This window comes from Melanerpes formicivorus, unplaced genomic scaffold (assembly GCF_026170545.1).
Source record: "Melanerpes formicivorus ecotype bairdi unplaced genomic scaffold, bMelFor1.0.p_v2 SCAF_14, whole genome shotgun sequence".
Lineage (NCBI taxonomy): Eukaryota > Metazoa > Chordata > Aves > Piciformes > Picidae > Melanerpes > Melanerpes formicivorus.
In genome coordinates this window covers 11889259-11911074 of record NW_027142366.1, presented here as the reverse complement: position 1 = coordinate 11911074, position 21816 = coordinate 11889259, and the positions used below count along the sequence as shown (strand labels likewise).

At 55.2% G+C, this 21816-nt stretch overlaps 2 protein-coding genes across 2 annotated transcripts; one reads left to right on the top strand and one right to left on the bottom strand.

Moving 5' to 3' along the window:
* Window positions 1–80: 80 nt before the first annotated feature.
* On the bottom strand, window positions 81–8891 carry EARS2 (glutamyl-tRNA synthetase 2, mitochondrial). Its single transcript, XM_068147409.1, has 9 exons — window positions 8744–8891; window positions 7175–7330; window positions 6544–6733; window positions 5822–6294; window positions 4955–5063; window positions 3942–4095; window positions 2717–2847; window positions 1459–1594; window positions 81–564 (listed from the first exon to the last, which is right to left on the bottom strand). Exons 1-9 carry the CDS (start codon window positions 8829–8831, stop codon window positions 481–483), a joined length of 1521 nt encoding a protein of 506 aa, XP_068003510.1. The 5' UTR covers window positions 8832–8891; the 3' UTR covers window positions 81–480.
* A 214-nt stretch (window positions 8892–9105) lies between these two features.
* Window positions 9106–21736, top strand: UBFD1 (ubiquitin family domain containing 1). Its single transcript, XM_068147052.1, has 8 exons — window positions 9106–9209; window positions 9400–9660; window positions 9752–9960; window positions 11066–11131; window positions 11305–11410; window positions 13792–13874; window positions 16729–17151; window positions 19101–21736. The coding sequence occupies exons 1-7, from the start codon at window positions 9185–9187 to the stop codon at window positions 16837–16839; spliced, it is 861 nt and encodes a 286-aa protein (XP_068003153.1). The 5' UTR covers window positions 9106–9184; the 3' UTR covers window positions 16840–17151; window positions 19101–21736.
* Window positions 21737–21816: the final 80 nt, after the last annotated feature.

Below are 21816 nucleotides of genomic sequence, written 5' to 3'. Positions count from 1 at the left end.
GTGGTGACGAGTCCACCCCCCTCCGCAGCCACACCCCAGCACCCTGGCTGCTCCTCCCCCTGCCAGCACAGACTCCAAACTCAGCATGGGAATTTAATAAATCAAAGGGAACTGTCCAAAAAGGGGCAAAAAGTCTTCTCCAGCCTGGTGGTTAGCAGACACAGCACCGCGCTGCTGCCAGGCACAGCCTTCCGCCTGCTGGCCACCCACGCTGGATTTGAACACTGCTGAAGGTCTCTCTCTCCCAAGCTGGAAAGCAGGCTGCTTGCAGGTGATGAACCAAATACAGGCTGAGGTCCCTCCATCTCCTTTCTTCTCCAGGACAAAGTGCTTCTGCTTGGACACACCTGGAAGGATCACGGTGGCAGCTGCCCGGCCCGAGTCCAGCTTGTCTGCTCCGAGAGCCACCCCGAGACCAAACACTGCCAGGAGCTGCCTGCACCCTGCCAGGCTGGGGGCTGGCTCTTGGTGTCACTCCTGTTAGCTGGACAGAGCTCTGTGGATTCTCCCACTCACTTCCTTGGGTCCCAGGGTCACCATCATCTCTGCCACGCTGGGGCCATGCTGAAAGCACACAAGAAGTCAGTGAACAAACAGGAACTTCGCAGCACGTGTGCAGCACCAGGGGCCAGCTGCCAGGCTGCCCTTAGGCCAGGGCTGGGGCAGTCAGCTCAGAGCAGGGGGCTGGGGCTTCCTCTCCTGCAGCCAAGTGCTGAGCGTGCTCACACTTAGTCAGGAGGGGTGATGCCTGAGCTTAAGTTAGGATCAGGCTTTGAAGAACCTCAGGGTCTGACCTCTGGAAAAAGCAGCAAAATCCTGGGCTGGCCCCAAAGCCACAACCTCACCAGCACTCCCCACAGCTGGTCCAGAGGATTTGCCCCAAACCCACCACCTTCACCAACACTCCCCACAGCTGGTCCAGAGGATTTGCCCCAAAGCCACAACCTCACCAGCACTCCCCACAGCTGGTTCAGAGGATTGCCCCCAAACCCACCACCTTCACCAACACTCCCCACAGCTGGTTCAGAGGATTGCCCCCAAACCCACCACCTTCACCAACACTCCCCACAGCTGGTTCAGAGGATTGCCCCCAAACCCACCACCTTCACCAACACTCCCCACAGCTGGTTCAGAGGATTGCCCCCAAACCCACCACCTTCACCAACACTCCCCACAGCTGGTCCAGAGGATCTGCTGACTCCTGTGACCTGGGTTGGCCCCAAACCCACCACCTTCACCAACACTCCTCACAGCTGGTCCAGAGGATTTGCTCACCCTTGTGACCAGCAGAGTTGTGCTCTGACAGCTTCTGCCCTTCAGGCACAGCTCTTCCCTCCACACTCACTTCAACAGCCCCTGATGGCAGGTCTCAGGAGGTGCCCCATCCCCAGCATCTTGCTACCAGACACAAAGCTGCTGTGAAAAGAGGGTCCCAGGCTCTGCAGGTTCATTATTTACCTGCTGCCCACTGAGAGCCAGGCGAAGGAGCTGCATCATGCTGCTGTACTTGGTCTCTTTGGTTTGCTTCTGGAGGTTTCTCAGGTCTTTGTTCAACTCCTCCACAGTCAAAGCCACTGCCTGACTTGCCAGGAGCCTTGAGGAGAGAAGATGTCCTTACACAGAACCCAAGGTACCTACCCAGAAATGCTGACACCTTCCACAGCTGCACTCACTCTGCCCTTGCCCTCAGTCTGGCTGTGCAAAACCTTCTGGCAGCAGGAGCAGCAATTCAAGGCAAACCTTCCTGCCTTTCACTCTGCCCTGTGCCAGGGCACTACCAGCTCCCTCTGCTCACTGTGGCCTTGGTTGGGTACCCTGGGACCCTCCTCCAAGGCTGGCAGGTGGGACTGCAGGAGCCATTGCTGATACTGCTCAGCTGGAGGTACAGCTCCAGACAAGGAGTGTCTGTCCTGCAGGCAGGGAATGTCTGTCCATGATCCCTACAGACAGGGAACGCTCTGGCACTGACACCATCACCACTTGGACAAATGGCTTGGGGCAGCCAGCTCTATAGAGAGCTGGACAGAACAGCTCCCTCTGCAGACAATGCCACCTTCATTACTCCCCAAACTGGTTTTCTGGGCTCACTTTACTCCAGATGTGAGATGTGAACTGGAAAGGCATCTGACACACCACCCTGCCCAGCTGCAAGGTGTGGAGAGGGCCACAGGGCAGCAGGGAAGTGTGTTGGCAACCCAGCCCCTCCTCCAAGCCCTCTGTCCCAGGACTGTGTCATCCTAGCAGGGCTTCACTTCAGTTTGATGTGACAGGAAGTCAGGTGGCAGAGGAAACCCCTGCTAACACCATGGCTTCATTAGTGTCACACTGGCACACGGACTCTGGGGCTCTACAAAACCCAGACCTGATCATTCCTGCTTGAGAGCACTGATGGGAGCTTTCCCACTGGCAAACTGCCTTTCAGCTAAACCAAATGAACTTGTGAGCAGTTATTAACTGGAGCACATCCCCAAGTAGAGCAGATTAAACAAGAACTGTGAGCATGTCCAACACCCAGAGGTGGGAGATCCCCATCCTCATCCCCATTCCAGCTCAGATTGTCTGAGGCTCTCAGCGACCTGATGGCCCTGCTGACTGCAGGGGAGGTGAACTGGATGAGCTTTAAAGGTGCCTTCAACCCAGCCCAGCCTGGGATTCTATGGCCAGCAGAGCAGCCCAGAGCAGGCAGGCAGGCAGCTAGCTGGGAGCAGGCACTTACCCCAGGACCAGCTTCCCTATTTCTTCTGCTTCTGCAGAAATAGTTTGTAGCTGCTCTCGGGACACTGAGGGCCTGACCCAGAGGTAAGAATAATCACAGGCCACCAGGTTCTTCAGGAGACTTATGTGACCCTGGAGAAAGAAAGCAAAGTGCCAGGGCTGTGGGGAAGCCAACTGATTGCTGGGACTTCAGAGACAGCTCAGAAGGTCCAAGCTCCCTGTGCTGCGGGAGGAAACACAAAGAGCTGACATTTAGGAGCTGAATCTTCCACCCTGCTGGGAGCAGGGGCACAAAGCAGCCCAGAGGGACTGCACCCCTGCTGCACCCCATGTGTGGGCTGACTCAGAGCTGGCTGAGGGAAGTGGCTCACCACCCTCATCTGCCACCCTGCACAGGCACTGATAAGTCACATGAGCCACAACCCTGCTGCTGCAGCGAAGCCTTCACGCTAGAGCAGCCCCCACAGAGGTGCCGGAGCAGCATCCCAGGGTCTGACTAGGAAACAGCTGGGTTCACCCTTCTCCTGGCACTGGGAAGAGCCACCATATCTTCTGTCCCTCTTACAGCCCCACTCTGCTATTTAAGGAAGCCCAAGGCCCTCAGTGCACAAACCCTACCACTCGAACCACCCAGAGCTTTGCCCAGCTCAGCAAAGAGGTTGGGTTGGCTTTGCCTCTAAAGCGGAGCAGCAGCAGGGCAGAAACAGCTTCTGCTGCCCACTCAGCAAAACCTAAAGGTGAGCAGTCTCCTGGCAGGAGGGCCCTGGCTGCTGAACCTTCCCACCACGAGCCAGCTGGGCTCCAGAAGTGCAGCTGGAGATTGCCACAATTCACCTACACAAAACCCCAGCTGACCTGCCCCAGTCCAGCTCTGAGGAACCAGAGAGGTCTTCCAAGACATCCTACAATGCCAGGATTCACTTCCATGGCAGGGACACGCCCTCCCTCTGCCAAAGGACTCTGCTGGCTCGGCAAAGCATGGATGAGCTTACAGCTCTGCCAAGGCCACCAGGACATCCACCATGCCCATCCCTACAGGCCAGCCAACTCTACCACCAGGCCCTGGGGGTCAGCAGGCACATGGCCACTGGAACTTGGCAGCAACAGCCATGAGCAGGCTGCAGAGCTCAGATCAAAGCAGTGCCCAGGACCTGGTTCAGGCCTTCCCTCAGAGCCCCAAAGCCCAGCTGCCCAGTCTGGTGCCACAATGTTGCCCCTGCCCATACTTTTCTCAGCAGGAGGACTCGCTCCATGTACTCCTTCTGCAGAACCTCTTGCTCCACCTGCTGATGCCCATAGGCCTGCTCCACCAGCAGCTGCAGCTCTCTGACCAGCTTCTGCCTCAGCTCCTCGTTCTCTATGTGCCGGCTGAGGTGGATCCTGCAACACAGAAGAGAACTGCTTTGGGGCTGCCTCGGGTTGGACTGAAGCTGGCAGCCCAGCCCCACAGCACTTACCAAGGGAGGCTGTGAAACTGGCAAAAGCAGCACTAAACCCCAGAGGTTCCACCACAGAGACCTTAGCACCACAGTGAGCAGGAGCAGTGGTAACCCTCAGCAGCACCACATCCCACAGCACAGGAGTGCAGTGGCAGAAGAACCTGCTGGCAGCCTGACCTCTCCTCAAATGTTACTTTAAATCTGGCATCCTCCCAGCTCCACCCACCAGCTTCAGAAGAGGAGGCTCAGGGGAGTTGCTCTCTACAACTACCTGAAGGGAGGTTGTAGCCAGGTGGGGGCTGGTCTCTTCTCCCAGGCAAGCAGCACAAGAACAAGAGGACACAGTCTCAAGCTGTGCCAGGGGAGGTTTAGGGTAAATGTTAGGAAGTTCTTCATAGAAAGTGAGATTGGCCTTTGGAATGTGCTGCCCAGGGAGGTGGTGGAGTCACCATCACTGGAGGTGTTTAGGAAGAGACTGGATGGGGTGCTTGGTGCCATGGTTTAGTTGATTAGATAGTGTTGTGTGGTAGGTTGGACTCAATGATCTCAAAGGTCTCTTCCAACCTGGTTAATTCTATTCCACTCTATTCCCAGGGTTTTACAGTGCTCCCAGCACCTCTGCCCTAGCACAGGCCAGGGGAGGAGGCAGGAATGCTGTAAGAAGAATCGTGTAGCACAGCAAAATACTGCACTGGGGACATGCTTGATCCAAAAATTCTCCATACAAAGCTAGGTGCTAGGAGTGGATCCTCATTGCTCTGCTGGCTGTCACATTTCCACATCACCACTGCCTCTGGTACCTGTTGAACTCTGGGAGGGTTTCAAGGTCCAGCAGGGCAGAGTGGGTTGTGATTCTGCCAATGTCAAACTGTGAGATCAGCTCCTCCAGAGTCCTCCCCATCCGTTTCTCTGCAAAACAACCCAACAAGGGACTCAACCCTGGGGGCAGGGCTGAGAAGCAGCACAGCAAAGGAGGAGGTGACACAGGACAGCCACTTTTTGCAGTGCTAGCAGGGATGTACCTCAGCAAACAGGAGGGAACTTGCAACAGGCACACACCGGAGGCAGCCCTCTCCCTAAGCTCCCCTGCTAACTACTGGTGAGCAACTGACCACTGGGATGCTCTGCTTGGCTCTCCAGGGGGACACCCCCTGCATCAGTCAGCCAAAAAGACAAAAGACACTCAGCCAGGAGGCTCCACCACCCCAGAGAGGTCTCATTCCCATGCAGAGTGCCCGAAACACAAGTTACTTTGTGATCTGTGCACAGCAAGAGCAACAACTGAATCACCATCTCCAGGTCCTTCAGGTTAAACAAGAAGTGTGAGCCATGGAGGACACACACACACAGTTATTAACCATAAAAGCCAAGTTTTCCCAAGAGTTCACAGAGTTGCTCCACCTTGAGATGAGTGTTGTGCTGGCTGGGAACCCAACAAGCATCAGACTCAATTTAAATGGCTGCCCAAAGGCAGAAAGTTTCTCACTGTCCCACCACCCCGCCCAGGCTTTCACAGGAGCTCTGCAGAAGCCCTGGTGGCATTTCAGTGGCAGACTGGCCACCTGACAGCCCTTTCCTGACCCCTTCAAGCCCTGTCAGAGCTCTTGGCCACCAAAATCCAAGCCCTTGCCACAGTCAGCAGCAAGAAGCGTCCGCGAGCCTGTCACCTGTGAATCCAGAGCCACAGTTGGTGATGATGTCCAGGAGGGCCTCTGGCAGGTAGCCATCCCGAGCAAAGCTCTCCAGAAAGATGTCCCCCTGCCTCTTGGACAGCTTGGCACCATCTTTGTTCAGCAGCAGTGGGAGGTGACCGAACTGGGGGGGATCCCAGCCAAAGGCCTTGTAGAGAAGCAGGTGCTTGGCCGTGGACGTCAGCCACTCGGCCCCACGCAGCACGTGGCTGATGCCCATGTGATGATCGTCCACCACGTTTGCCAGGTGGTAAGTGGGGAAGCCATCCCCCTTGAGAATCACCGGGTCCCCTTCCACCTCTGCCACTTCATGCCTGTTCCAGCCATAGACCAGGTCCTGGAAGGGTTCCACCCCCTGCTCCAGCCGGAAGCGGACGACCCAGGCCAGGCCCTGCGACAGCTTCTCAGCCACCTCCGTGGGCGTCAGGTGCCGGCAGCGGTTGTCATACCTGCGAGGAAGGAGAACAAAGGGCTCAGGTCAGCACAGCCCCATGAGCCACAGCTGCATTCCCCAAACTCTAAATCCACCCCCAAACCATAAGCTGTAACCTGCCCACTATGTGCCCAGCCAAACCACCACCTCCTCTACCTCAGTGGGGTCACTACCCCGCTGAGGCTCTCTCTGTGGGTGAGATCACAGCCCTGCTGCTGTGCAGGTTTGCAGCACAGGGCTTCACCCGAGGGGCAGGGAATCCTACCGTGGGGTCTGCTGCCTGCGCAGAGCCTCCTTCCTGAGCAGCTCCAGGCGCTGCGGGGTGCAGAAGCAGCGGTAGGCAGCACCGCTCTCCAGCAGCCTGCTGCTGGCCCTCTGGTACAGCTCCAGGCGCTGCGACTGCCGGTAGGGTCCGAAGGCACCACCACGGCGAGGGCTCTCGTCAGGGGGAATGCCTGAAACAGCACCACAGTGGGGCTTCAAAACCCCACACAAAGGCAGAGTGAAGCCCACCATGGCAGCACGTTGAATGAACGTGGCCCTCACTCCAAGAGGGACATTGAGGGGTTGAAGCAAGTCCAGGGAAGGGCAACAAAGCTGCTGAGGGAACCACACCTCTCCCACACAAGACCTTTGTTACAACTGCACATTGGGGCCCCTTCCACAAACGTGGACCTTATTCCACTTTCTCCCAAGGAAACCAAGCCCAGACAGTTATTTCTACTATAAACCACACTCCCATTAGGACTTTCTTGATGCCTAGCAGTGGAAGTAATGTTTCAACTAATTAACCATCTGAAACACTGGCCCACAAGGTACTCCCCTTTAAGTACCGCTAATCACCAAAGAGAAGAGAATCTTTCAGTGAGTGAAAAATGAAAGGTGCCTGTAAATACCTGCCCAGTCCAGCATATCTTCTATTCCTTCTGCAGCTCCAGGCACCACCCGGTTCTGGTCTGTATCCTCCACCCTCAAAATAAAGGTCCCTTGGTGTTTCTTGGCAAAAATGTAATTGTACAAAGCAGTCCGAAGGCCACCCAGGTGCAGGAACCCTGTTGTCATGGGGAAGGCAGAGGAGGTGACCCTAGGTATGGCTCACTAATAGTATCATAGTATCAGTCAGGGTTGGAAGAGACCACAAGGATCATCTAGTTCCAACCCCCCCGCCATGGGCAGGGACACCCCACACTAGATCAGCCTGGCCACAGCCTCATCCAGCCTGGGCTTAAACACCTCCAGGGATGGGGCCTCGACTACCTCCCTGGACAACCCATTCCAGGGTTTCACCACTCTCATGGGGAAGAACTTCCTCCTCACATCCAGCCTGAATGTCCCCACCTCCAGCTTCATTCCATTCCCCCTAGTCCTAGCACTACCTGACATCCTGAGAAGTCCCTCCCCAGCCTTCCTGTAGGCCCCCTTCAGATACTGGAAGGCCACAATTAGGTCACCTCGGAGCCTTCTCTTCTGCAGACTGAACAGCCCCAACTCCTTCAGTCTGTCCTCATAGGAGAGGTGCTCCAGCCCTCTGATCATCCTTGTGGCCCTTCTCTGGACACCTTCCAGCACCTCCACATCCCTCTTGTAATAGGGGCTCCAGAACTGCAGGTGGGGTCTCACCAGGGCTGAGTAGAGGGGGAGGATCACCTCCCTTGACCGGCTGGCCACACTTCTCCTGATGCAGCCCAGGATCTGATTGGCTTTGCGGGCTGCAAGTGCACATTGAGAGCTCATGTTGAGCTTCTTGTCCACCAGCACCCCCAAGTCTCTCTCCTCAGGGCTGCTTTCCAGTCAGTCACTGCCCAGCCTGTATTTGTGCCTGGGATTGCCTCGACCCAGATGCAGGACCCTGCACTTGCTCTTATTGAGCCTCATGAGGTTGGCTTGTGCCCACCTCTCCAGCCTGTCAAGGTCCCTCTGGATGGCCTCCCTTCCCTCCAGCTGTCTGCTGCACCACACAGCTTGGTGTCATCAGCAAACTTGCTGAGGTAAACATGAGCTGGAGGGGCAGTGCTACCTGTAAGGGAAACTAGTAACAAAAGCTAATTTGGGGGAGGAGCAGAGCTGCACAGACACCGTTTGCCTTTGTGCACCTTGCTATGGAACTGAGTTACCGGTAACGGCTTCCAAGGATGCGCTCCCTGGGGTGATCTGGAAGCCTAATCACGGATCACAGACTGGTTTGGGTGGGAAGAGACCTTTAAATAAAGCTCAGCGAGTCTAACTCCCCTGCAGTCGGCAGGGACGTCTGCAACCAGAGCAGGCTGCTCAGAGCCCCACAGAACCTGACCTGCAATGGTTCCACGGATGGGGCAGCTCCCATGTCTCTGGGCAACCTGAGCCAGACTCTCACCACCCGCAGTATCCAACAGCTGTCCCTTCTCTCCAGGCTGAACCTCCCTCACTGAGCTCAAACCATCCCCCTGTGTCCGCTCACCACAGGCCCTGCGAGGCCCCGGGGTTACCTGTGGGGCTGGGCCCGAAGCGCACCCGCGGCCCCCTCTGGCCCCGCTCCGGCCCCAGGCCCTGGAGCGCCCGCAGGGCTCGCGCCATCCCGCCGCGCCGCCCGCGTGCTTCCGCCCGGCCGCGCTCAGCCAATCCACGGACCCGCAGCGGCCGAGGGCGGAGCGTCCCTTAAAGGAGTCGCTTCCCGCCGAGCAGCACCGGCAGCGCGGGAGGCGCTGCCACCGCCACGGCGGGGTCTGGGCGCTCGGTGAGAGCTCGGAGGAGGGCCGGGACGTCCCTACCCCATCCCTGCCCCTCTCCGCGGGGGTCCGGGGGCGCGGCCTGCGGTGCCCACTCCGCCCACCGGGCTGGAAGAGGCCGGGCTACGGGAGCCCGTGCGGTCCATTCGGCAGCGGCGGGCGTTTCCCGGCGTGCCCCGCGGCGGATTGTACACAATCATCATGGCCGCCGCCGCCGCCTCTGATGGTAGGAGCCAGCGGTGCCGGCGGCGGGGCGACGCGAAGCGGCGGGCGGCGGGGCGGGGCGGGAAGGCGGGCCGGCGGCGGGCGGGGAGCCAGCCCCGGGCGGTCTGCGGGCGGCGCGGAGGGGCGGGAGCGGTGGGGAGGGCCGGGGCAGCCTCCCGCCGGCCGGGCTCTTCCTGTCCGCTCGTCTCCAGGTGCCGAGGAGCCGGGCATGGAGGCGGAGGAGTTGCCGCTGGGCTGTGGCGGACAGGGCGGCTCGCCGGCGGCGGGGAGGTCTCCGGAGGGCGAGGAGCGTCAAGATCCTCCGCCGGCGTCTGTCAGCAACGGCGGCGAGGCGGACAGCGGCAAGGAGCTGGTGGAGCTAAAGGTTATCTGGAACAAGAACAAGTACGACGTGAAGTTCTGCCTGGACAGCACGGGGGCCGAGCTGAAGCAGAAGATCCACTCGCTCACAGGTCTGTGGGGCTGCCGCCGCCGCCTCTCCTGCCCCGGCCCGTGCCTCCCGCCGCGCCCGGGCGGCTCCTAATCGGTGTTCTTGCCCCGTAGGCCTCCCGCCTGCCATGCAGAAAGTCATGTTCAAGGGACTGCTACCCGAGGAGAAAACCTTGCGGGAAATCAAAATAACGAACGGAGCGAAAATAATGGTGGTGGGCTCCACGATCAACGACGTGCTGGCAGTAAATACCCCCAAAGACGCTGCTCAGCAGGAGGTCAAAGCTGAGGAGAATAAAAAGGAGCCGCTTTGCAGACAAAAGGTTTTTGGCATCTCAGTAACTGGAGGGCGTGCGTGGTTCTCGCTGCGGCCCCATTGGGGTCCTGCTCCTCCTGGGAGCGGGCTGGGGGGCTTTTGTGACAGCTAAGTGAGGGCTGATGGGCTCTGTGAGAGGAGTTCTAGCAGCAGCAGAGCTGTAGCCTAGTGGAGGCTGAGGTTTTGCAGGACACTGCTCGTGCTGGTGCCAGGCACAGCCTAGCATTGCAGACCAAAAATGGTAAATGTTTCTTGGCTGTTAGCTCAAACACAAGTCTGAATTAGCTGTACCTAAACCAAACCGGTTTTTGATGGCAGGAGAGAATTTGATTTCCAAAAACTGCCTTTGAAATGAGCATCGAGAGAGATGTTCCTGAGTGCTCCTCTCACATCCTCAAGGGCTGCCTCCAAACAGGGAGGGAGGTGCAGTGCAGTCAGCCTTGCCTTGGTGGCTGTGATGCAGTGTTGAGGGGAAGGTAAAGGATTTTCAGCTCGAGGTATTGCTGGCCCTGTACCTTCCTCCAAATAAGCTTGGGTAAGACTGAAATAGTGCAGCACCACTGCTCAGCCTTTGTGAAATGTGCTTTGGCTTTCTGTAATTGGTCACAGCTCCTATTCACTGTCAGTGCTCTTTGGTGGAAGAGGCTCAGCAAGTTCCAGGCTGTGGGTTTGGTCTCCTGAGTTCCTGCTGCTCTGATCTGTGCTGCTCTGTAGCAGGATACTGCACTGTCAGAGGTGGAGGGATTCTGTCCTTAACAGTCAAGTGTTCTAGCAGTGAAAACAGTCCTGCCAAATGCCAGCTCTGTGGTTCAGTGTGGACAATATTGAAGTGGGACCTGGGATTCTTTCCATTTTCCTGTAGATCTGTTTGTGTGTGTTCCAGAAGAGATGTTTCCCTTTGCATCCCCTCAAGAGGTTTATTCAGTTCTGTGCTGTAAAGGCTGTCATAGACTCGACTCGGGTAGCTTTGCAATGTCTCTGTTTCCTATGTGATAAATAACTGAATAATCCTCAGCTGGTGCTGTCAGGATGTGGTGAAGGGGCAGCTGGAAGCAGACTGGAAAAGCTCTGTTGTGTTTCTGTAATGTCCAGTTTCTGTTCTTCTGTTGTAGCAACACAGGAAAGTGTTGGATAAAGGAAAACCTGATGATGTGATGCCTTCTGTGAAAGGTGTTCAGGTAAGGAAATCAGTACCCCAAGGCGTTGTCAGGATCAGGGGAGAGAGGCTGTATGGTGCTTTGAGACCTTGCTTTGCTAGTTCAGCCATCAGGTGGGAAGAGGAATCCTCCTTGGGCTTGCAGAGCTCGGGGGATGTGGCTTTCCCCTGCCTCACTGTGTTGCCTCTTTGTAGGAGCGGCTGCCGACTGTGCCCTTGTCGGGCATGTACAACAAGTCAGGGGGCAAAGTGAGACTGACCTTTAAACTTGAGCAAGACCAGCTATGGATTGGCACAAAAGGTGAGCACCTCTCCAGGTCTGAGATGACCTGTTCCTACCTGGGCTGCAGGGGAATTGTGTGGCCTGGAAATGGCTTCTGGTGTGCCTGAATCGTCTCTGAGGGATGACGGTGGTGTCGCAATACTTCAGAACTTTTGTGCTTTACTTCCTCTTCTCAACTGCTGCTCTCCCAGCTCATGGCATCTTACTTGATAGTTTGCTTCTGTTCTTGAAAAGCCTGAGTTCAGTTGTGCCAGTAGCTAAACTGCCAGTCTGCTGTTCACAGCTCCAACTGGAAAGGACAGTGGTTAGCATTGCCAGCGTATCTCAAAAGCACTTTAAACATTGGTGTGGTGCCAGCACCAGACAGAGACTTGGTGACTTGGCTGAGACTCAACAGGGAGTCTTTGGGCCAGGAGGAGAAGGAGCAGTGCTGGCATCTCTGCCTTATCTGGCTTTCTAAACAAAACTATTTGTGTGCCTTGTTTCCTTGGGGTGCAGCTGCAGAAGCTCTGGCATCTGCTCTGTGCAGAGGAAGCAGTTTATGGTGCAGAGAGGAGCTGAAAGTGCTGTGCTGATAAGGTGCAGTGCTGAAGGACATCTTCCACAGCCCCTTGGCCCCAAGGGAAACTGTGCTGCTGTGGTGTGACCAGGGTGGGGAATATTCTGCTGGTGAGCAAGAGGAGTCACAGCCCAGTAAAGTAACCTAACTGGATGGTGATGCTCACTTTGGAGGGCACCTTCAGCTGCTGCATTCTTGCCAAAGTAAGCAGAAACCTCAGAGGTTTTTGCCCTTCACTTTGTAGGACAGACTTGAGTGGAGGTCTTTCTGGTTTGTAAACCTCTTTCAGTACCAGCTGCACAGATGTGTTTTTTTCCCCTTGGCTAAGTGATGGAGCAAGGCTCTGGGGGCTTTCCCTCCCTAGGCTGGGCAGGCAGATCTGTTTGTCTCTGGTAGTGTGCTCTGAATGCATGCTGTGTGTTTGGGTGGTTAATCCTCTTCCTTCAGCAACCAGAGCAGTTTCAGGTTTGGTATTTCTGCAGCGTTCTGGATGAGTGTTTCTTGAGCTGTGAAATCTGATCCTTCTTGTGCTCACCTGCCTCTCCTGTAACCTGTTTCCCTGCCTCCCCAAATCAGCAGCAGCAGCAGCTTGCTTCCTCTGAGGGATGGATGTAATTGCTGGCTGTTGTGGGGAAAAACTCCTTCCTGCTCTGAGGAATCCTTGGCAGGTGCCAGCACACAAGGGCTGGGTTAAACCAGCTGGGTGCTGATCTAGTTTTCACTTGCTGGCCCTGGAAAGGTGAAACAGCTTCTTTCACCACAGCCTCCTGTGCTTCTCAGTCACTCTGTACATTGGGACTAGCTACAGGCAGATGTTTCTCAGCTGCTGTGTGTCACTTTCATGGAGCCATGGATGTCTGTCTTCTGAGACACTTGTGAAGAGCAAGGGAGGGCAAAGGCAGATTTGTCACAGGGAATCAATGTTGCTAGGTGTGAGTAGCTGGGAGTCAGCAGTGTCACAGCAGAGGGAGAGAATCTTTGTCATTACCATCACTAAGCTGGTCTCCCTCTGTGCCTTCTCCAGTCAGGTGCTGCTTCTTTTGAGCACACAGATGTCTGAGGAGCTCGTGGTTCCATTTCTCCTTTGTGCAGTGTTTGTGCTTTCTGTCTCGCCTCCAAGAAGATAATTTTAAGCTGGCACTGAAAGCTAGAACTGAAAGGAAGGAATTGGAGTTAAGTCTTCAGAAAGCAGTGAGGGTAGAAGAGACAGAAAAGTTCTGCCATGAACCATAACCTTTGTCATCCCTGTGGTCCCCCCCTGGCTGGCATTGCTCTGTTGTGTCATTCTCACCTCTTGCTTCATTTTCTCCTTTTCTTTCTGTGTTTACTCATTAAAAGCTCCTGCCCTGGGCTTTTGTAGCATCTGGCTGCCTCAGGGTACAAGCAGGGCTGGGCTTTTAGAGGGTTAGTTAGCCTCTCTTCAGTCAGCCTTGTTTCTGTGGAGCTTGGTGTAACCTATGGTAGCCAGGCCTCAGTATTCTCCCACCTGGAGCAGCTCTGAGTGATCCTGCTGGGCTGAGCATTGTTCCTGGGGGCAAAACATAAAACAAAGCCAGGGTTTGCCCATCACTGACTTCAGGCCTTAATCAGGTGCCCTGAAGGACTTGATGTGATGCTGAGGAGCTGTGTGGTCCAGCTCTGGATTGCTTTAAATTCCCAATGTGTCTGCTGGGGGGTGGTGAGGTGGAAGCTGAGCTTCTCAGCAGTAGGTATCCACAGCTCACCCAGGGAGGAGACTGCTGGCCTGGGAAGCTTTTGCAAATGAGAGAGGTGGCATTTGAACTGGATGTGAAACACAGCTTGGTGTGTCAGAAATAACAGCTGATCCATTTGACTGCAGAGAGAACAGAGAAGTTACCCATGGGGTCCATTAAAAACGTGGTGAGTGAACCCATTGAAGGCCACGAGGACTATCACATGATGGTGAGTAACAGCTCCCCTTTGCTGCACCCATTCTGCTCAGAGGGAGGCTCTCCAACTGGGGCAGCCTCTCTGGGGGGTGGTGGGGCTGTGGAGGTACAGTATGAGTGTTTTGGGTGGCACTCTGGGCTGGCTTCAGGCAGGCACTGAGCGCTTTGGGTGGTATGTCATAGCTCCTGACCTGGGACCCCTGGTGTGGCTCCTGACTCTTAATGTCCCTGATGTTTCCCTGCACCCAGCTGGATTTCTGGTATGTTTCTATAGCCAGCAGGCCCTTGCTGGAGGTTGAGGGGAATAAAAAAGGATGTGCTGCTGGAGCACTTAGAAATACTTAGAATAAACCAGGTTGGAAGAGACCTTCAAGATCATCGTGTCCAACCCTTCAACCAATCCAACCCACCTAAACAACTAACCCATGGCACCAAGCACCCCATCCAGTCTCCTCCTGAACACCTCCAATGATGGTGACTCCACCACCTCCCCAGGCAGCCCATTCCAACCACTCTCTCTGTATAGACTTTTTCCCATATGTAATTTTCCCACTTTTCCCATATGTAATTTTCTGCACAACTAGGATTGGGCCAAGAAAAGCAGCACCTTAGGAAGGGAGCTGTGCAGGGCAGTCCCAAGCACCAGTATAGGCTGGGTAGTGACTGACTTGAGAGTAGCCCTGAAGAAAAGGACTTGGGGGTGCTGGTGGATGAGAAGCTCAGCATGAGCCATCAATGTGCACTTGCAGCCCGGAAAGCCAATCACATCCTGGGCTGCAGCAAGAGAAGTGTGGCCAGCAGGGTCAGGGAGGTGATTCTCCCCCTCTGCTCCACTCTGGTGAGACCCTACCTGGAGTACTGTGTCCAGTTCTGGAGCCCCTAGTACAGGAAGGATCTGGAGGTGCTGGAAGGTATTCAGAGAAGGGCCACGAGGATGAGCAGAGAGCTGGAGCACCTCTCCTATGAGGACAGACTGAGACAGTTGTGGTTGTTCAGTCTGGAGAAGAGAAGGCTCTGAGGAGACCTTATTGTGGCCTTCCAGTATCTGAAGAGGGCTACAAGAAAGCTGGGGAGGGACTTTTGAGGGTGTCAGGGAGTGATAGGACTGGGGGGGGGGTGGAAAAAATTAGAGATGGGTAGATTCAGGTTGGATGTTAGGAAGAAGTTCTTCCCCATGAAGGTGGTGAGACACTGGCACAGGTTGCCCAGGGAGGAGGTGGAAGCCTCATCCCTGGAAGTGTTTGCAGCCAGGCTGGAGGTGGCTGTGAGCAACCTGCTGTAGTGTGAGGTGTCCCTGCCCACGGCAGGGGGGTTGGAACTGGCTGATCCTTGAGGTCCCTTCCAACCCTGACAATTCTATGACCTGGGGGGCTTTTTGAGGCCTTGCTCTCCAAAGTGAGACTCCAAACTAACTTTCCATGCTGCAGCAAACTCCTTCCATGAGGCTGTTTCTACTGGGGGGAATGTTACCCCTTCAGACTGGCTGCAGGAGGGCACTCAGCCAGGCTTTGCCCAAACACTCGATTGTTGTGATCACCCCTGTAAGAAAAAGGCCTCTTCAGAACATGCTACAATAAACTGTTGCCCCAGAGGAGGAAGAGAGGTTGTTGGTGTGCCATGGAGCTCCTCTCTGATGTGTGCTGACATGGCAATAGGACATGGTGTCCAAAGAGGAATCCCGTGACATTTTCTGGCTGGGAAATGGTTCTTGTCATACTGAGTCCCTCTCTGGCTCCTCAGCTCTGTGCATTCTACTTGCTTGTGCATCCCCACAGCAGGGACAGCAGTGGGAGAGAGGGGATTCTGCCCCTTTGCTGTGCTCTGCTGGGGCCAGCTCTGGAGTCCTCAGCACAGGACACAGGGACCTGTTGGAGCAGGGCCAGCAGAGGCCACAGCAATGCTGGGAGGGCTGGAAACCCTCTGCTGTGAGGCCAAGCCAAGAGAGTTGGGCTTGTTCAGCCTGGAGAAGAGAAGGCTCCAGAAAGACCTTAGAGCAGCCTTCCAGTACCTGAAGGGGCTGCAGGAAAGCTGGGGAGGGACTTTTGGCAAGGGCTTGGAGTGACAAGATGAGGGGCAATGGATCTCAGCTGGAAGAGGGCAGCTTGAGACTGGAGATTAGGGAGAAATTCTTTCCAGTGAGGGTGGTGAGACACTGGAACAGGTTGCCCAGGGAGATTGTGGATGCTCCCTTCCTGGAGGTGTTCAAGGCCAGGCTGGATGTGGCCTTGAGCAAGCTGGTCTAGTAGAAGGTAGAATGCAGCTGGAGGTGGGGAGATTCAGGCTGGAGGTGAGGAGGAGGTTCTTCACCATGAGAGTGGTGAAGCCCTGGAATGGGTTGTCCAGGGAGGTGGTTGAGGCCCCATCCCTGGAGGTGTTTACGCCCAGGCTGGATGAGGCTCTGGCCAGGCTGATCTAGTGTGGGGTGTCCCTGCCCATGGCAGGGGGTTGGAACTAGGTGATCCTTGTGGTCCCTTCCAGCCCTGACTGATTCTATGGTCCTGTGAAGGTGTCCCTGCCTGTGGCATGAGGGATGCTCTTCAAGGTCCCTTCCAGCCCAACCCATTCTGTGCATCTCTGATTTCTTTACAGACCCTGAGTTGTGCTGCACACTCTGTCTTTCAGACTAAATTCCTCACATTGCTGAAGCTGGCCAGGAGCTTTCCTTGCTGCTCTGTGAAAGGACAGAGCTCATCCTCTGCACTTCTGCTTTGCAGCTCTTCTCTGAGGAAGGCTTTTTAACCTCCTCCCAGATAACTGCGGCAAGCTGCGGGCCTGGGAAGGAGGGGGCAGGGACCACAGCCTGGTGAGGTTTGTGGTGGAGGAGCTGTTCTGCACCCCCTTGGTGAATGTCACCTTTGTCTTTGCAGGCATTTCAGCTGGGCCCAACAGAAGCCTCTTACTACTGGGTCTATTGGGTGCCCACTCAGTACGTGGATGCAATCAAGGACACGGTGCTGGGCAAGTGGCAGTACTTTTGAAAGCACGCTCACCTCTGGCACAGGAGCATGGCACAAGAGCTAAGGACACTGCTGGGAGAGGCCTCCAACGTCCCTGGATGTGGCAGTCCTGGAACTCATTCCTAACCCATGCTGCAGGAGGCGCTGAGGGGGAGCCAGAGGTGATGTTCTTTCACCCTTAGTTTACTTTTAACTTAAAGAGAGAAAATTTCACCATCCCCTTTTTTCTGCAGTCAGCTTCAACCCTATTTAAAAGCAAATGGATGGAAATCAATAAACCTTCATTCACAAAGTACCCTGTGTGATACATCTGCTGAGAGCTGATCTTCCAAGGTTAGTTGTGAAGAGAAGAACCTTGCAATGTGTTCCTGGAGGATTCTTTGGGTGGGCTTGGGGTTGGGGTTTTCTTTCACACATGCTCTGAACAAAACCTGGATGTTTTCCCAGCCTTTCAGTTCCAAGCACCAGGCTTGCTCAGTGACTGAGAACTTCACAAGCAGTTGTTGGGGTTGGGGTTACGTTCTTTGGTCTTAACAATCAGCTCCAAACAGTATGCAAACTGGATGCTCAGTAAAGCCATATCCTGCTGGCCCTTTGCTTTCAGCTTCCACTCTGTGGTGGGAGCAAAATTAGTCTCCTTGTCTGTCTGGGGTGCTTTTCTTTAACCCAAAGATGCCCTGCTTTGGTTTTTGTTGGTTTGTTTGGCGGTTGTTTTTTTTTACTTCACCTCTTTAGTCCATATCAGGAGCTCTGGGCTGTACCTGGGGCTCTGGGTGCACCCCCTGCTCTGGGCTGTACCTGGGGCTCTGGGTGCACCCCCTGCTCTGGGCTGTACCTGGGGCTCTGGGTGCACCCCATGCTCTAGGTGCACCCCCTGCTCTGGGCTGTACCTGGGGCTCTGGGTGCACCCCATGCTCTAGGTGCACCCCCTGCTCTGGGCTGTACCTGGGGCTCTGGGTGCACCCCATGCTCTAGGTGCACCCCCTGCTCTGGGCTGTACCTGGGGCTCTGGGTGCACCCCATGCTCTAGGTGCACTCCCTGCTCTGGGCTGTACCTGGGGCTCTGGGTGCACTCCCTGCTCTGGGCTGTACCTGGGGCTCTGGGTGCACTCCCTGCTCTGGGCTGTACCTGGGGCTCTGGGTGCACCCCATGCTCTGGGCTGTACCTGGGGCTCTAGGTGCACCCCCTGCTCTGGGCTGTACCTGGGGCTCTGGGTGCACTCCCTGCTCTTGGGCTGTACAGGCTGCAGCACTTTTGGAGCAGGTCAACACCACTGTGGGTGGGTTTTATCTGCAGTGACCCAGTGCTGCTTGCTCTCCCCTTTCATGCCCTGCTGGTGGTTCCCCCCCTGCCTGCCCTAACCCTGCTCCTGCTCTGCCTCCTGCCCCAAGGTGCTATATCTTAGGAGCATTTTCCTGCTTATGCCTATTGCAGTCCAGGGGGCTGTGCAGCTGTGGTGACACCAATCCTGTCTGGCTGATAAAGAACTCTGGTGTACGCTGTGTAATGCTGTGTGGTGGGAGCAGATCTCCAGGGAGAGCTTCCTTCTCTCTCTGGGGCAGGGAGGAGATGCTCAGATGCTGCTCTGGATCCTAAATACCTGCAGCAGTCCTTTGTGACCTGGATTTGAACATGGAGAGTGATCATATTTAGTGAATCTTACCCAGTTTAGAGTCTCCCTCCAGCAGCTGATCTGCAACTGAAGTCACCTTTCAGCTTCTATCCAGCCTAAGGCTGCAGGAGGTCCTTGCATGGTCCTGTCTGGAGTGACACTGCTGGCCTCGGCTCCCTCTGTCGCCCCAGCCACTCAAGCCATTTACCTCAGGTTTTCTGAAAGGGCCTTTCAGTGCTGGAGGGGTGCACAGCCCTGACCTGTGGTGCAGGCAGATTGAATCAGTCTTGCCCCTTGTGAACCTTCCCTCCAGCAGAGCTGCTCTCCTGGAAGGCTGGAGGCTTCGTGCTGCTGCGGCCGAGCAGCTTAACCTTCTGGGGAGCCCCTGGAGAGACAGCCCTGTGGGAGCCTTAATGCAGGATGTGTCTATTGAAAGAGCCCAGTTGAAACCCAGCAGGTGCAAACTCCCAGAGGGGCAGTAATTTAACTTGTATTCTGTTTGAGGGACTGGGAGAGGCCTTCCCTTGGGGTGTGTGTACCTGTGGGCTCCTGACAGCAATACGAGCAGCTTCTGCTTTGTGTTTCCAGTTAGAACCTTCATGCAATATGACCTCCAAAGGGGTTTCATACCTTACCTACAAACTAGTGAGGTGCTTGTTACTCTTGTAGCTTGAGATCTTTGTGTGCAGCCACCAGCAGTCTGTCCTGAACCCAAGGTGCTGAGCCAGGAGCTCTCCTGAAAGGCCCCAGCGAGGTGCAGAGCCAGCGAGTGCAGGCAGCAGAGCTGCTGTGAGTTAGCTGGAGATAAACCCACAAATGGGCTGCAGCTCACACTCCTGGGTGAGGCTGGAATCCCACCTTCAGTGCCTGCTGGAAATGCACCCTGCAGCATGGAGAAAACCAGTGACATTGGGTTTGTGTCACTCGGGGTCCCCTTTGCACTCGCTGTCTTGTTGCTCCTGTGGTTGGCAGTTCTCACGTGCCTGGGCCTGGCCCTGCATCCCCTCACATTGCACTTCCCTTCCCTGGTCTCTCCTTTGCTCCATGAGAGAGCAGAGGTGTCTTAGTGCCAGCTGCTACCCAGGCTACCCTGTGGCTGCTGTGCTGGTGCAGTGATGGGTGAGTACATGCTGAGAGCAGGGACCTGAGGCAGGATCTGTGGACACAGAGCAACAGGGACAGGTTTTGCATTCTTCTGCCCCTTCCCCACAGTCAACTCTCTGTGTCCTGTGCCAGGTGCAGTTGGTCATCCCAAGGGAAACCCAACTACAGAACCCCTTGGTTTGCAGAGCAGGAGAAGAAAATGCTCTAAACTAACAGAATGTGATCCTGTCTAGGGGCTTCTTTTCCAGTTGGTTGGGTTTGAAACAGGAAATTTTCCCTTTCGTGTTCTCTGCAACATGGGAATCAAGGTACAGAAAGTGCTGCTTCCATGAAATGCTCAACTGGTGCTTGTTGGCTTCATCTCCTTGGTGTCTTGGGACCTCTCCAGCTGAACTTAGCAGCAGGGCTTTCAAGGTCCTTTCTGTGTCAGAGTGAGGTGGGGCTTTATCTTCTGCTCTGTAGTGATGTTTCCAAGGCAATTATTACTGTTAGCTAATGATCATTAATATCTAACACAACACCACCTCCTTGCCTGGCTGGTTGCCCTTTGCCAGCCTCTCCCTTGGTGCTGGATGGGACTCCCCAGTGTCTGTGGTGGTCTGCAGGGCAGATTCAGCCTAACAAAGGGAGCTGTGGGAGGAACTGGTGATTGGCCCTCAGGAGGACACCAGCCTTAAGTGCAGATGATATAACCAGTGGTTGGAGCTGGCTGATGGTTTGGTTTGGGCATCCAAGATGTCCCATCAGAAGTTTGTGGTAACATCTGGTGATTCTTGTGCACAAATTCACTTCAGTTCCACTCCATTGTGAGGGTCTCTGCTGAGGGGAGCTCATCTCCCTGCTCTGTGTGTGTGGGGGTGAGTCCCTGTGGGCACTCTGGGGGACAATCTCTTATGTAGTTGCATTGAGTGCTTGGGGTTTGTTCATGGGGGTTTGGAACTAGGTCATCCTTGAGGTCCCTTTCCAACCTAAAGCTTTCTATGATTAAAACACCCAGAAGGCAAATGTGAGTTTGCACAGGACAAAGCTGGGATCTCCCCCCTCACTGCCCTCCTTGGGGAGAGGTCCTGCTGCAGCAACAAGCTCTCCATATGCCCTTCCATGGCACTGAGGGTCACAGCTCACTCCTGTGCTGGCCCTTCCCTTCTCCATGCCCAGCACTGTGGGTTCCCTCTCTCCTTGTCCTGAATTCACTCTTCCTTCTCTGAGCATCCCAAGCATAACCAGCTGCTGGCTTGGTGTTCCATCAGGAATGCACAGGTGGATCACCAGACCTTGCTTGGGTTTGAGCAGAGCCTGGGTCTGGCATGAAAGTCTTGTGTTACTTGCAAGCTCTTCATAGCAAAGTGAAAGTCAATGAATCATTTGTGTGCCTGAGAGTGGGTGCTGAGAGCTGGGTAACTGCAGTGGGGATGCTCTGATGAGGGAGGAGAAAAAGTGACCAGAACTCAAGAGAAGTAGGTCAGGACCCACTGACAGCCAGCAGGCTCCAACCAGCAACCCACAGCCAGCCTGCTGAGCCCTGCAGCTGCTGTCTGCTGCTTCTTCACATGCCAAGGGCCAAAGAGACCCAGTCCCCTCACAGGGACCCTGCCAAGCTGCCATATCATGGTGGTCTGCTCCATTCTTCCCCACCACTATGTCCCTCAACCATGGGCCATGAGGCTTCTGCACCAGAGTGAGGGCTGGCCCCAAACTCCTCCTTTTGTTTACTTTTCTTTGTCTGTAACTTGATTATTTTTTTCCCCAGTGGAACTGTTCCCATTTTGCACTCCAGCCTTTTGCCACTCAGCAGGGTTAGGTTGTTGGCATCTTGTGGTAATCCATGTCCTCCTCACTGGGAGGGGGGCCAGGAGAGCCCTGGCAAGTCTGGTATGAACCACGTGGCATTGGACCTTCTAGCCAGGGCTTAGCTTCCTGTGGCTCATGGAACTCCTCTGTGTGTCCTCTGTCTTCTGAGCCATTCGCTCTGGGTTTGTGTTCTGAAGCCTCAGCTCTTGGTGTCCACTGCAGGAGTGAGGCAGGGCCTTGGAGTAGGGGGGTGTTTAACTCCTCTGTTGCCAGGGGAGGGCAGATGATGAATATGTAGTCTTAGATTTGCACTGCTGGGTTGTTTTGGGTTTTTTTTTTGTGTCACCTGAACTGGTTCTCCTCTTGTTTTGTTCTGTAAGATTAGTCATGAATTAAAATTTGATAATTAAGTGTTGCTGTGTCGGTGTCTTTCAGCCTGCTGCACAGGGTGAGCTCCTTCCCTCTGGACAGCTGCCAGTGGGGGGGAGGG